Source organism: Trachurus trachurus (genome assembly GCF_905171665.1).
Source record: "Trachurus trachurus genome assembly, chromosome: 18".
In the NCBI taxonomy this organism is placed as follows: domain Eukaryota; kingdom Metazoa; phylum Chordata; class Actinopteri; order Carangiformes; family Carangidae; genus Trachurus; species Trachurus trachurus.
The window spans coordinates 15,391,664-15,404,939 of NC_139909.1; the positions used below are offsets into that span (position 1 = coordinate 15,391,664).

At 42.7% G+C, this 13,276-nt stretch overlaps 1 protein-coding gene across 1 annotated transcript; it reads right to left on the reverse strand.

The window, feature by feature from the left end:
• Positions 1 to 221: 221 nt before the first annotated feature.
• kcnj10a (potassium inwardly rectifying channel subfamily J member 10a) lies at positions 222 to 13,276 on the reverse strand. Its single transcript, XM_083992718.1, has 7 exons — positions 13,217 to 13,276; positions 13,012 to 13,081; positions 6,549 to 6,941; positions 5,965 to 6,176; positions 5,314 to 5,445; positions 4,663 to 4,840; positions 222 to 854 (listed from the first exon to the last, which is right to left on the reverse strand). The coding sequence occupies exons 3-7, from the start codon at positions 6,931 to 6,933 to the stop codon at positions 448 to 450; spliced, it is 1,314 nt and encodes a 437-aa protein (XP_083848844.1). The 5' UTR covers positions 6,934 to 6,941; positions 13,012 to 13,081; positions 13,217 to 13,276; the 3' UTR covers positions 222 to 447.

Here is a 13,276-nt window from a genome sequence, read left to right on the forward strand (position 1 = left end):
AAAGTTCTTCTAACTTTGCAGGCAGAGTCATAAAAACATGACCTGATTTTTGCAGGTTTGACTATACCTTCCAGTTTCAGTAAAGTCCTTCCTCCAGACAAAAGACAATGAATATAGGTTTAGAAAATGTCTCTATAGATGACTTGATGTTTTGCTGTACATTTGTACATGTTTCACTTGTAACTTATTCCCTTCATTGCTGGTGGCAGCTCCATCCTCATTGTCTTCTCTACAAGCTTTCGGTTTCATCAGCACTTTTTCCACGTTGTGTTTGTGTGAGGTTTGTGGGTATGTTTCACTACACCCAGGTGTTTACCTTCATGTCATGGGCCCCATGTGCGTGGGCAGAGTGTGACTTCCATACAGCAGCCTGGTTCTTTTTTCCTCTCTTTGCTTTTCATGTCAGTTTCATATCAATTTTCTCTAACCTCCTCATGTGTTCCCCATCTAAACATTGCTAATACGCACACTCAATGGGCTGCTATCTCTGACGCGCCCCCTCTCTCGGCCCTTCTCCTCCCCCCTGTAGCTCTCCTCCAGTTTCATCTTCTCCGGGTCTGTCCCGTCCTCCTTGCTGCCGTGGTAGCGGGACGCCTGCGATGGCGGGCTAGGCGGCAGAGACTTGAAGAGGGGAGGCGTTTTGGTTTTGGCCACTTTGTCGAAGAAGGCGAAATCAGCTACGTATTTTCCAGAGGGCGAAAGGGAAACTACGGGGGGGAACTCGTAGCCCCAGAGGATTTCGTCTGGTAGGTAGGACGTTCGAACCTGGCAGGTCGCTGAGGTCGGTTCCACTGTGGCGCTCATGATCACCAGCAGCTCAAAGTCAGCCAGGTCCGGGTCTGTCCAGCCACCACCTGCAGGACAGAAGACAGACAATTAGAGACTTGTTGTGTTTCACCCCATTAAAGCAGAAGTAAGCGGAATATTTGTGTTAATATAAGTCTTAAATAGTTATATCTTCTGACAGCAATCACTTATATATGTAGAGTGTTTGGTCTGAAACATGGGTCTGTCAGTCACTCTGCTCTGCTGTAAGCCGAGGAGAAAACTTTCCTTGTATCCTACAACCTTTATCCAATGAGGAGAGAGAACGGCATAAAGGGGCAGTCCTCTCTGTGTGTGCAGCCAAGGGATGCGCGTGAATGTGGTGACGTAGGGACGAGGGCGGGGACTGCTAACTCCATCGGCTGACAGGAAGTTAGCCAAAACGACCGGATCGCTTACTTCTGCTTTAACAACAAACCAAAAACATCATCTTCCAAAGCAAATCATATGGTTTTGATATGTTATAATTATTTATCTCACTCTCAATACAGAGCAGCATTGTTAAGGAAATATGCACACAAACATCCTGAAATTTCCAAAACATGAAACTCCCTACTTCCAGATGGATTCCAAAAATGCTTGACCTGATCACACACATACACATACACACACACACACAGGGTTCATATTAGAGGTTTTTTTGCACACACTCACAAAGTCAAAGGTGCCACAGGTTTGAAACCTTGTCACCGATGCTCATATATGATTTCTGTATCTTCTAAAACCCTTGCAGAATGTACTTTCCAATCATCGACACACAACCCTCGTAACACAAGAAGACATATGCGCTCAAACAAGCACACACCTGCGTCAACAGGCCTCACTCAGAATGCAGACTCGGTCATCTGTCTAAACAGTCCTTCCCCTAACCCGGACCCAGTACCGCTCCCACCAGGGCAAAAACACCAGGTTTCGTAACCCCTTGTACACACGGCGACACAAACGTGGTTGAGGGATTCTCTGTATTGGCTTACTGGGGGCGCCCCATATTTCTATGAGCTGATGACCGATGGCTCTTCCTGTAGCGCCATCATGAGGGTATAATGTGTGTTTTTGAGTGAAATATTTCAACATTTCCTAGACATGTCCCCCTCAGGATAAATTATAACAGCTTTAGTGAACCCCATACATTTAACATGGCACAACTTTTTCTCGTGCTACAGTGTTTTTGCAATAATTCCCATATGCATACCTGTTTAACATAAGTATGTTAGCATTGCCACCCTCAGCATGTTATCATACTGATGTTTGCATGGTACCGTCTAATGTAGACTTTATCTTGTTTTACAGTTAACAAACATTAATGTGTTTGTTGTGTTTTGTTATTGGAGGTAATGTGTCCCCTGGGTATTGCCGTAGACAGCCAAAAGATGTTGGTGATAATGTTACAATGGGTTTGTGGGACACATACTTAACCTAATGTTGAACTTACAGTCAAGCTTTCATAACATAAACATAACTAGCTAGTAAGTGATAATATATATTTGTGAGTGTTTATTATCTTATCATTAAGTGCAACACACGTATATGCTTTTAGCGAGCCGCAGATAGACACTTTCACAATTGTACTATTGCTAATAAAACAAAACTGTCTTGACTCTTGGCTCTACTAGTTGTCTCGTTGTAACATTCACCATCACCAGATCAACCCCCAGCTGTTTGCTAACACACCTACATGCTTTGCCAGATTGTTTATTGTGGCTTCCTGCCATAGTGTCTCAGCTTCTGTCTGATCCTGTTTACTTCCTTCCTGCTTGCACTGTATGCACTTTCTCACTGGTTGAAAGTGCAATTATCAGTGCTCATCTCGACAACAAATTTAACACCTTTCTATTCATTGATTGCAATCTATATGATACGCATTTTATTTTTCACAATCAGCCTTATTGGCTATGTGTGATATGATAAGTTAAACTGCATGATTAAGAGGAATGTGCTTGCATCATAAGCTTAGAGAGGGTTTGAACAGAGTTGTCATCTCTCATATGAGCTGTCTCCACAGTCTCCTGCACTCCTGATTTAATGGCTCATGGTCACACAACGCCAAGAAGATTCACACACTGTTGCACTGGGAGCCGTTATTCAATGGTCCTAACAGAGCTGACATAGAACATGTCCTGAACATAAAGGGAAAGTTTGCAGGGGGCTCTAATGCTCTTTCAAAACATCCACTAAGTGCAGAATCATGCTCAGTCATGAGCATCATCAATTTGTGTCCCAGTACTTCTTAAAGTGTACATTAGGGACGCCCATCCATGCATTCATCCATGCTCCCAGCTATTCCAGTTTATCCTGTGCAGGGGTGCAGAGCTGGCACCTATTCCTGTTCACAATGTGCCAACGGTAGAGTGCAACACATAAGCAATAATTCAAACTAATTTACCAATTAATGAAATTAAATTACAACATTCAACATTTCCAGTTTTTAAATAGATCACCCAGTCATCAGAGCTGAAAGTCATTCAAGTAAAGAGATATATGTGGTTTGTAGTACACCTTTGACTCTGTTTATTTGACCCTATTCAAATTACCATTTTACTTGTATAATAAAGACATTTATTTATCTAGAAAGAATTTCTATGTCACTATGTCTGGAGTTATGACAGGAAACAACCCAGATGAAGCAACAATGAAGACCTGGCAGCAAAACCAGGATACTGTTACACTAGGCACTAACACTGATTGTAGCTCTCTGGCCAGGATTATATGCCTTGTAATACAATCTCATAAATACAGCCACAGTTAAAATAACTGGACGTTCAGGAATCACAACAAAGAAGCTGACCATAACCGAAATGGGTGGAGTTTATTTACCACTGATGATAACACATAAGGAAATCAAGAGTGTCAACCGAGGTCAAAGACGGAAATAAAAAAAAAGAAGCCGTAGTGTGAGTGTGAATAACGCAGCAGTGCAGCACTGGTGCCTTTGAAACTAGCAGTGCTGAGCAGTCTGAGCTGCTGTAAGTGGATCTGCGCAGGCTTCGTGTCAGCACCCCGGACTGTACAGCATTGTGCTCTAATGAGGGGTGTCTCTGGCGATTTCTCTCTCACACACATTCCAGCCAGAGAGAGAGAAACCCTCTCCTCCGGTGCCAAAGCGGCCCAACTCTGCACGGCCAGAGGCAGCCAAGCACGCAGCACATGACCGTAAATACCAACACACCTACATACACACACATACTTAATGTACGTACAGTTGGTCCCCAGAGACACGTGTAAAGTTTGATTTCAAAGAAAGAAATTGGCCGGTTCATGTAAGATATTAGACCTTATGTTGTAAAGTTATCGCTGCTACTGAAGTATACTGGTATTTAAATATCATAGAATTAAAGTAATTCTAACAACATAATGCTAAAAGATAAAGGACACTAAACCTTATGTCCTGATCATCCTCGCCGAGTTTGAGCTCCTTCCATCTCGCAAGAGATTCAGATTGCCAAAAGCCAAATCAATTAGACTGAAAAACTCATTCATAACACAAGCCATTACCCAACTTAATACAAATTCTAAACAGTTATGATACATTCCACTTATTTATTTATGTATTTATTTCCTCGATTGTATGGAACAGCTCCCAGTTTGCCCTCTTGGGTACTTGCCATTTCAATGTTGTGTAGAGTTTGTGTGGATGTGCTCTATATGTTCTGTGTTTTTTGCCTTCCTGCAACATGAATTTCCCTTTGGGGACAATAAAGTTGAAAGTTGAAGATGAAAGTTGAATGGCTCAGTTTGAGTTTGGTGATTTACTACACTTACACCTACTAATTTCTACCAAAGACGAAGGTTTCATTATGATATTGGTTTGTTAGACTTTGACTCAGAGCCATAAAATACCTTTTGCTGCCCAGGCTCTGAGAGGGCTGCTGTCATCGATGATGTGGTAGAAGGTCAGGGGGATGATGAGGAAGGGGCTGTCGGTGGACGTGTCCACTTGAAAAGGCACATTGCGCTGGTCAAGCCGCACCGTCTCGCCCTCCTTCGTCAGGGACGTCTGAAGCAGCTTTCCCGTCACCTGGGAGCCAAGATGGAGTCAGTAAATGCAGCCAAGAGGTTGCAGGAGGCATCCTGTAACCAAAAGGCCCCAGGTTTACTGTAATACCTGAAATGGCCAAGTGATGTGTCCTTGGGTAATGCACTGACTGACATTTTCAATGAATGCATGAGTCATGACTGAGTAACATTATTGCAGATATTTCACAGGATATGACTCAGAATCAAGTAAATGGTAATCTGTTACAGTTAGACAGTCTCATAAAAGTCTTTTAAGGTTTTATGGACTGAAGTTGATAGAACTTGTGTCAGATTCAGTAATTGAGCATACAGACAGCTAGATAAGATGTCTATTGGCACGTAGATAATACAACAGAAGCTACTTCAGGATGTGATTAAAACTAAATATGAGGGACAAAACTCACACATGAGTTCCACACCAATGCAAATAATAAAATCACACCAGATGTCCAGAGAGGGGTTCAGTGCCATTACCTGGCATCCCAGAAGCAGGCTTTTGCGCATGTTGGCTACTCGGATCATGAGGCAGGGACGACCTTCATGATTTGACACAACAGCATGTTGACTGAACTTCACCGTCTCGCCTCGCTTCTTGGGACGAGCAACCTGGAAATGGAGGGAAACAAGTCAAGAGTCTGGGTAAACATTGATACACGATGACAACAACCCACTGTCAATACAGTACATGTATGTCACGTGAACTTCAATGATGATCTACAAGGTTTAAAGTTACAGATAAACCTCTAGATAAAAAATGTGTTAGATTACACACAAGGAAGAAACTGCTGAGATAACCCTGATTATCACAAAAAGGAGTGGTAATAATAAACACAGTGAAAATGTGTGAGCTTAACTGATAACCAAGAAGCGATAATGATAGTAAATAAATAGTGGGTTAGTGGAAGAGCCACCAGCCATGAATTGCAATGTCACCATCCAATAAAGGCATAAAATGCCTAAAGACACCAACAAAGATGTTTATAGTGTCGGAGAGATGTGTTGCGGTAAATGTAGAGTTCATTGTACTGGGGCCAGAAATTAGTTAATGAAAACCCTTTTTATAATCACATTTTGCAGTTTCTGTTTTGTTCCACACTCTAAAACCAACCAACTATAACTTTATACCTTTGCAAGGAAGGTGCCCGTGATGAAGATCTCCATCACCATTGTGATGACCAGCTGAAAAATGAGCAGAATGATGGCAACAGGACACTCCTCTGTTATGCACCGGAAACCATAGCCAATTGTGGTCTGAGACTCCAGAGAAAAGAGGAAAGCCCCCGTCAGGGTCTTCACCTCCATTACGCATGGGGTATGGTTGGAAGGGGGGTCGAACTCTGGAAGAAAGGGAGACAGAACAGAAGATCATGTATTGAGGGATGTAAACAAATTACTGGGAACATTTTGTCTATCTCCATGTCCTGCCAGATCTTTCTCATGCTCTGTTTTCCAGTGTGTGTTCTTCATTGTTTACTCGTTCACAAAAAAGGATTTGTGTCCTTGTGTGTCTCTGTTGTGGAAAACACAACGTTTTGTCTCAGTTACAGGACATTATTGTTTGAGGGGGCAAAGAGGGGAGAAGATGAATCATACAGATGTTCTCCGCAATGGAGGTTGACGACGGTTTTAAGTCAGTTCTGTTCTCTTTTCTCTCAGTTATCACGAGTTATCCCTGCTGAATGAATCTACCACCAGTCCTTCAACCTTACCCAACAAGTCTCCATGCACCAATGCCACCAGGTACCAAAGAACTCCAAACAGGAACCATGTCCCGGCAAAGGTGGCGGAGAAGAGGAAGAACTTGTAGCGCCATTGCATGTCCAGAAAAGTTGTCCAGAGGTCGCGGAGGTACAACGCCCCTCGCCCGCTCACATGCTCAATACGCACATTGCTTCGTCCATCTTTGGAGAGGACACGACGCCTCCTTCGCAGTGCATTGGGCCCTCCAGCTCCTTGTGCGCCCGCACCTGCACCTCCAGCTCCGGTGACCCCCGCGGAGCCCAGCAGGGGCTTGGTGATGTCCGTCTGCGTCTGGGAGTGGCATATCTTCTGTGGGGAGGAGCCTTCTGAGGAGGGGGGAGTGGCTGAGGTCATGGCTGGCACTGCAGGGGGTTGGAGACAGAAAGACGGGACAACGGGAGGTGAGAAGAGGAGGATGCAAAGTGGGTGAAGTAGGTATGCATGAAAAGACGACGGCATAGGTTGTATGTGACAAATGAACAGCAGGTGAGTCGAAATGAAAAGGTGCAGGATGTGTGCGAAAGGAGAAAAGGGAAGAGGAGAACATTTGTTGAAAGAGAAAAATGACAGAGTGGAACATTTGCGAGGAGAGGGAGATGACGATGAAGAAGGGGATTAGAAGAACATTTTTTCGCTGGACAGTGTTGTGGCTGTCGACGGTGGTCCATTTAAGCCCCTTTCTCCTTTCATTTGGGGCAGCTGGCCTTGTCAAAATAAAAGCCCCCTTTCAGCATGAAGGCACAGCTGCTCTTTCACATTAAGAGCGTGATAGCGCTGGTCGTTTCGCATGTCGCTTGCACAAGACGGCCACTTTAATGGATGAGGAGTCACTGCTGACCGTTATTCTACACGAAAGAAAAGAAGCCTTTGAATTTGATTCAAAGATACTGAGATCTTATGTTGGCAGTCACCGTCTTCCAGTCTGCTGAAAGCTGTTTTCATACTCTACCTCTCACTTTTTGGCCTGTTTTAAAACTTGAACAGGGACCTCAACTCAGCAGCAGATGTGACACAATGCAGATGTGCATTTGAAGCGTAGCAGCAGCTTCTGTTTTAGTCGAGAAAGTCCAACAGTTTTACCTATTGTGTTAATTATGTTCAAGCTTTGTTATTGCCTGACAGAGTAGGGGGTGAAGTAGGAATAGTAGCAGCTTCAGTTATGCATTTCTCATCAAAATTAGAAAGTTATATTAAGTTTTTGGGAAATAAAGTCCATGAACACCTCCAATATTACATAGGACAATCGACATTGACAACTCCAGAAACTTTGACAGTAGACTGTTGTTGGACTTTTGATTGGACTTCAATACCCAACTTTGGCTAATTGACATTTTTTGTCCGTATTTTACATGTCTAAGTTGTTTTTTGCATAATACATTTGGAAAGCATTGGATTAACAACACAATTTAAAACCAACAAAACCAACTGCCAGATTGACATTGGCATGAGACGTTGCCCTGACAACCCAGCGGTGTCGCAACCTGCATTCAACTGCCAAATGTGAGTCAGTTGCTGTTGTGTTATTTTTGCCATGGGACTGTCTGTTATGGTTTTGGCTTGGGACTTCACTGGCCCGCACAGAGACCCCCCTCCCCTGGCATCAACCCCACCCGACCCCCCTTTTGTGATAAACTGGAGCACCAACTCCAAGCCAGGCCTTATCACCCAACGTGAGTGGTTGAGTGCACTAATGCACTTGTGGCTCAATGGGAGCGAATCCCTGCTGCCAGTTTCCAAAAATGTTTCTGGAAAGCCTTTCAAGGACGGTGCAGAAGCTGTTGTAGAGAAATATGTGTATAGTATAGTGTATATATATAATGTATAGTTTTGGTTACCTTGTGTATGTTGAATATGGATGATGTTTCATTCCCATATAACTGCACTGTCATTCATTACTCAAGTGTCTGTGATGCATTCAAGTGTCAAGTGTATGCTTGTGTGAGGGGCTGTGGTGAGACTATATAAGTGGCTCCGGGTGTCATAGTGTTAGCAGTATATTAATTACTAAAGGAGAAGTGTCCCACCCCACCCTTGGGTGCCATGGACACTCATTGTCACTGTATATAGATGGTTCCCTGTGCTCTCTTAAGAGCTTTACCCTCATGGGCCACAGTTTCTCCCTCTCCTCATCCTTCTTTTCCTTTTCCTTACTCTCGCTCGATGTTTTGTCAAATGGCCCTTTTGTCTCAACCTGCCTCTGCTTTTCCGGAGAGAATATAACAAAATCAAAAACAAAACAACAAAAACAAAAAGCCCAAGAACCGGGGCGATCTGATACGCTCTGTCCTTTCCTGTCCTTTCTGACCCTTCTCTCTCCTCTCTCCACGCCGGAGCTCACACTGAGTGAATGAATAGAGATCTGTGTTGATGTCTGTGCTCTGAATACTAAGATGTGGAGGGGGAAGAGAGCGGAGGGAGGCGGGGTCAAGAGGAGGCCCATGTGATTGGCCGTGTCCATCTCCAGCTGAACCCTGAGGAGCTCCTGCCTACACATACAGTAAACACACACTTGTGTATTAGACATATAGACCTTGTGAGCAGTTAGGACACAATACAATACAATTTATTGTCCAAAGGGACGTTTGGTTTTGCAGAGCAAAGGCCGCACACATTTCATTCAGCAGCTAGCAGTCGCATGGCTTTACTCTAGACCAAAATCAACAATAAATCTTATTGTTTTCTATTTTCTTTACCCTTTCTGTCACACTCTGGTCTATTTGACCTCTTGGGGGCAGTGCATCAAGGTGCAAACACTGTTATAGTGAATTACACATCCAACAAGACAAAAAGCAACATGAGTGTTTCTTTGAAATTGTGTTTCTGGGGATGGAGTCCAATACGAATTTTCTTTTCAGCTCAATTTTAGCCTCCACCAACTCCAATAAAAGTGATCTGTCTCTTTAACAGCTAAATGCACCATCACGTTTGCTACTGTAGCTAGTTACTGAATTTGTCTAGCTGCAGTTTGGCACTGGTCAGGAAGAGGACAGTAGGTTCATCAGACCTTTTCTCTGCTTACTGTCTGCTGTACCAAGCTAAATCTAGATTAGTAATATGTAAAACCAAAACAATGTGTTGAAAGACACTAAAACGCTTGTTACAGTTCAGGCAATCAGTGGCTACACTGCTACAGGTGACCCCTCTCATATTACACATTGTAATTACTGTAAATCCATTGTATGAAAATAAGTAGCTTTCTACATATTATATAAATGGATGCTCTTGTATAAGAGATCAAGAGTAGAAATACAGCAAAACACAGATGTAAATATATATTATATATCTTCGTTGGAGGAGTGATTATTGTTAACACTGTAACGCATCATTAAATGTGTATTTATGTGTATTATGAATGATAAATAGGGGAAATGTAACAAAAGCAAAGTTAAGTCAATATTACATTACTACAGAGACAAAGCCATAATTGTGAAGTGTGTCAGTGTCTCTCTGTCACTCTGATGGATTCCCTCTCTTGGTGGAAAAAAAAAGACTTTTTCCACTCATCGGACGACCACACTCAAGGTTAGGATCTCTTCCTCTGTGTCCGACTCTACATCCCTCTCCTTCCCCCTGTCCCGTGTGCACAAGAATCCTTTGTTTTCAAGGAGATGAAAGGGACAAAAGCCACCATTGAAAAATACGACTGGGTGAGCGAGTGAGTGAAAGAGAGGGCAAGTTAGACGGGGAGAGGAGAGCAGGACGGAGTGCCGAAGTGTGTGTGTGTGTGTGTGTGTTTGCACGGTGTATATATGTGTGTGTGTGTATTTGATAGTGTGTGAGTATGCAGTGCTCGACATTGTGAGGGGGCAGAGATGGGTGTGTGTTAGGGGAGGTTGAGAGAGAGAATAATTGGTTTTGAGGGGAGAATTGAGGGAGAATTGAGCATCGGGTGACAAAAGCGGAGAAAGAGGAAGGGGGAAAGGAGAGAAATGGACGGTGGAGGAGAAAGAGAGAGAGAGAGGGAGGAAAGGGTTTGTAGAGAGAAAGTGGAGGAAACAGATAGGTGACAAAGGACGGTCATTAGTATTCCAGAGGAGAGAGTAATCCCTTCCACTTGGCACCCTCGTCCCTGCAGTGTCCACATCCACAGAGTAGCCCCTGGCAGCCAGTATACTCTGCACTGAAAAGGCTCAATACAACAGGACCTGAATGGCTGTGACCACTGCACGGCACAGCAGCCTCGGCACGGCCCTGAAAGGACTGTCCAAACATCAACAGAGGCCGTGCCAAGAGGCAGGCATCATCTGCTCAGCTCAACACAACACGATAAAACCACAAACTGACCGGAGCCAAACCAAGCACCCCACATCACCATAGTAATGAGCTGCTTGCTGCCGCTGCTGCTGCTGAGTCTCTTTTACATGTTAGTACAGCAAAACATTTCAATCAGGAGGAAACGTCTCCAGCAGCAACTTTCTGTTTTAACTTAAACTTTCTCTGGTGGAATTGATGTTTTATTATCCTGTAGAAACCATAAATCTCATAAAGGTAAGGATTTTAAGGCAGTTTATTTAACTATAGGAGGGAGTTCAACTATTAATTTGGAAAGCCACAGGTTTCACTGGGTAGCTCACTGGCTCATTTCAATTAAAAGCTAAATTCACCATTTCAAATAATGCAAATACTTTGATCCATCAAAAACTTTCCTGGCCAACTTCAACCATTTACATGTCATCAATACTTTTCAAGTTTCTGCCTTGAACAAAGTGGTTATACTATTAGTTATTTGTTCTCCTATATGCATACTATACTATACTATACTATATTGATATTGATATTCCACCCCATATATTGTAATACCTATTGGAAAAAATATATATGTTTGTGGGATTGTAATTCAGGTTCTGCAAATAATCAAACAAATCCCTGTTGATTTGTAATAACATGTTAACATTGCGTAAACATTTTAGCAAGAACAATATCTGGTTGCCAGAAAGTTAAATATAACTAATGCGCTGTTTATATCATTTCCAAATAATCACACATGTGTGCAAGTAGCCTACAAACAATCGCTCCTCATATTTCTAATGTTTGTGCCGATGAAAAGTAGTAAAATCTCCGCACAGCTGGCCGACCAGCGCGTTAAGTGGGTGTGATTTGCAGATTTCAGAAAGTTACAGAAATTGTCGCGCACAACGACACCGATTCTTATATGTGGAGGGTGTAGGAGGAGGATTTAACTTGTACTGATACTCTATCTGATGCTCGGATGAACAATAGGTTCAAACAGCAGCAGTGACATCTGTTTTATAAGTACAGCACATATACATTGAATTTAAATCTATTTGTTCTGTGATTGATTCCACATCGCCTGCATGTCAACATAAATCACCCTAATGTGGATTTTACACTAACAACAGGAAGTAATAAGTGAGTAGTAACCATAGCAATCAGACATTTGTCTCAATGTCTCTGAGTTCAACAGACTGCCCAAGCCTACATCTAAATCTAACCCCCCACCCCCCCACCCCACCCCCATCCCCTGAAACCTCTGTCCTCCACTTCCTCGGCCCAGACTCACTATAGCCCAGGAGTTACGACACTGACCTAAATTAAACAGTGGGAAGCAGCAGTTGTCCACCGAGCCGTGATTTAACTCTGACTCTAACTTTTACTTTTCATCGTCTTCCAAGTCGGTAGTAGTCGAGCAGATGACCTGTCTCCCTGCGGTAAATCTCACCGCTCTACTACTACTATTGTGGTGCTGATGAAGATTTCTCCATGTGATTTGTGTTTATGTGTGAGTGTTTCCCAAGCCAAGATTTTCTATAGACATGCAGCGAAAACACCATAAAACTTTTATTTCCTATGTGTTTTGTGCAATAATGATTATTTTCTGCCACTACAGACACTATTCTATACTATACTACACTATTGTATACTATACTATACAACTGGTATCACTCAACTACCTCTCACATTAATGCACTAGCTCCAAATGCATTTTACAGTGAGAAATATTCATCATAAACGTTGCTTCTGGAAAGAAATGTAACCTTTTTCATGTAATAGTATAACATAGACTTAAAATAGAAGTCCAGAAACAGTGGTACAGACGGTACAATAGTGGAACCTCCTTCTATTAATATCCCTCCGCACTGTAAACACAACACAACTGAGCCCAACTCTGATTGACTCACATTGACAGTTTGGGTTTATACAAGACTTCTCCTCTGACTTTTTTTCCACATTTACAGAATAACTAGACATTATGAGGATAAAATAGATACAACACAACGAAAAACAAATGTATATGAGGGTGTTAGAGGGAAATACATACATAACAGCGGCACTACAACAGGAAAACAACAAAAAAAGAGAGAGTGAGTCTGTAAAGAAGCTGTCACATCTGTATCTCCGAAACTCATGTGACACCCTGATAAGAAGAAGTAGCTGCAGAAAATACTGATGTTTGTGTTTTGTGCGTCTCACCTCTCTGTGGACTTGTAACCGAAGTTCACTTTGACCACAGCCTGGAAACTTGAAGACTCAATTTTTTTCACTGTCCAGCAAACATGTGGGGGGAAAAAAAAGATGGTTTATCGGTCTTGCAGTAGAATAAAAACAAAAAATATTTTTAAAAAGCTGCAAAAGAAAAAGAGTTTTGAACGGCACACCACACTTGTTGACAACTCACACATGTTTTACATCACCTCTCACTGTGACATCACATTGTTCCCTTTCTGCCGTCCGTCTA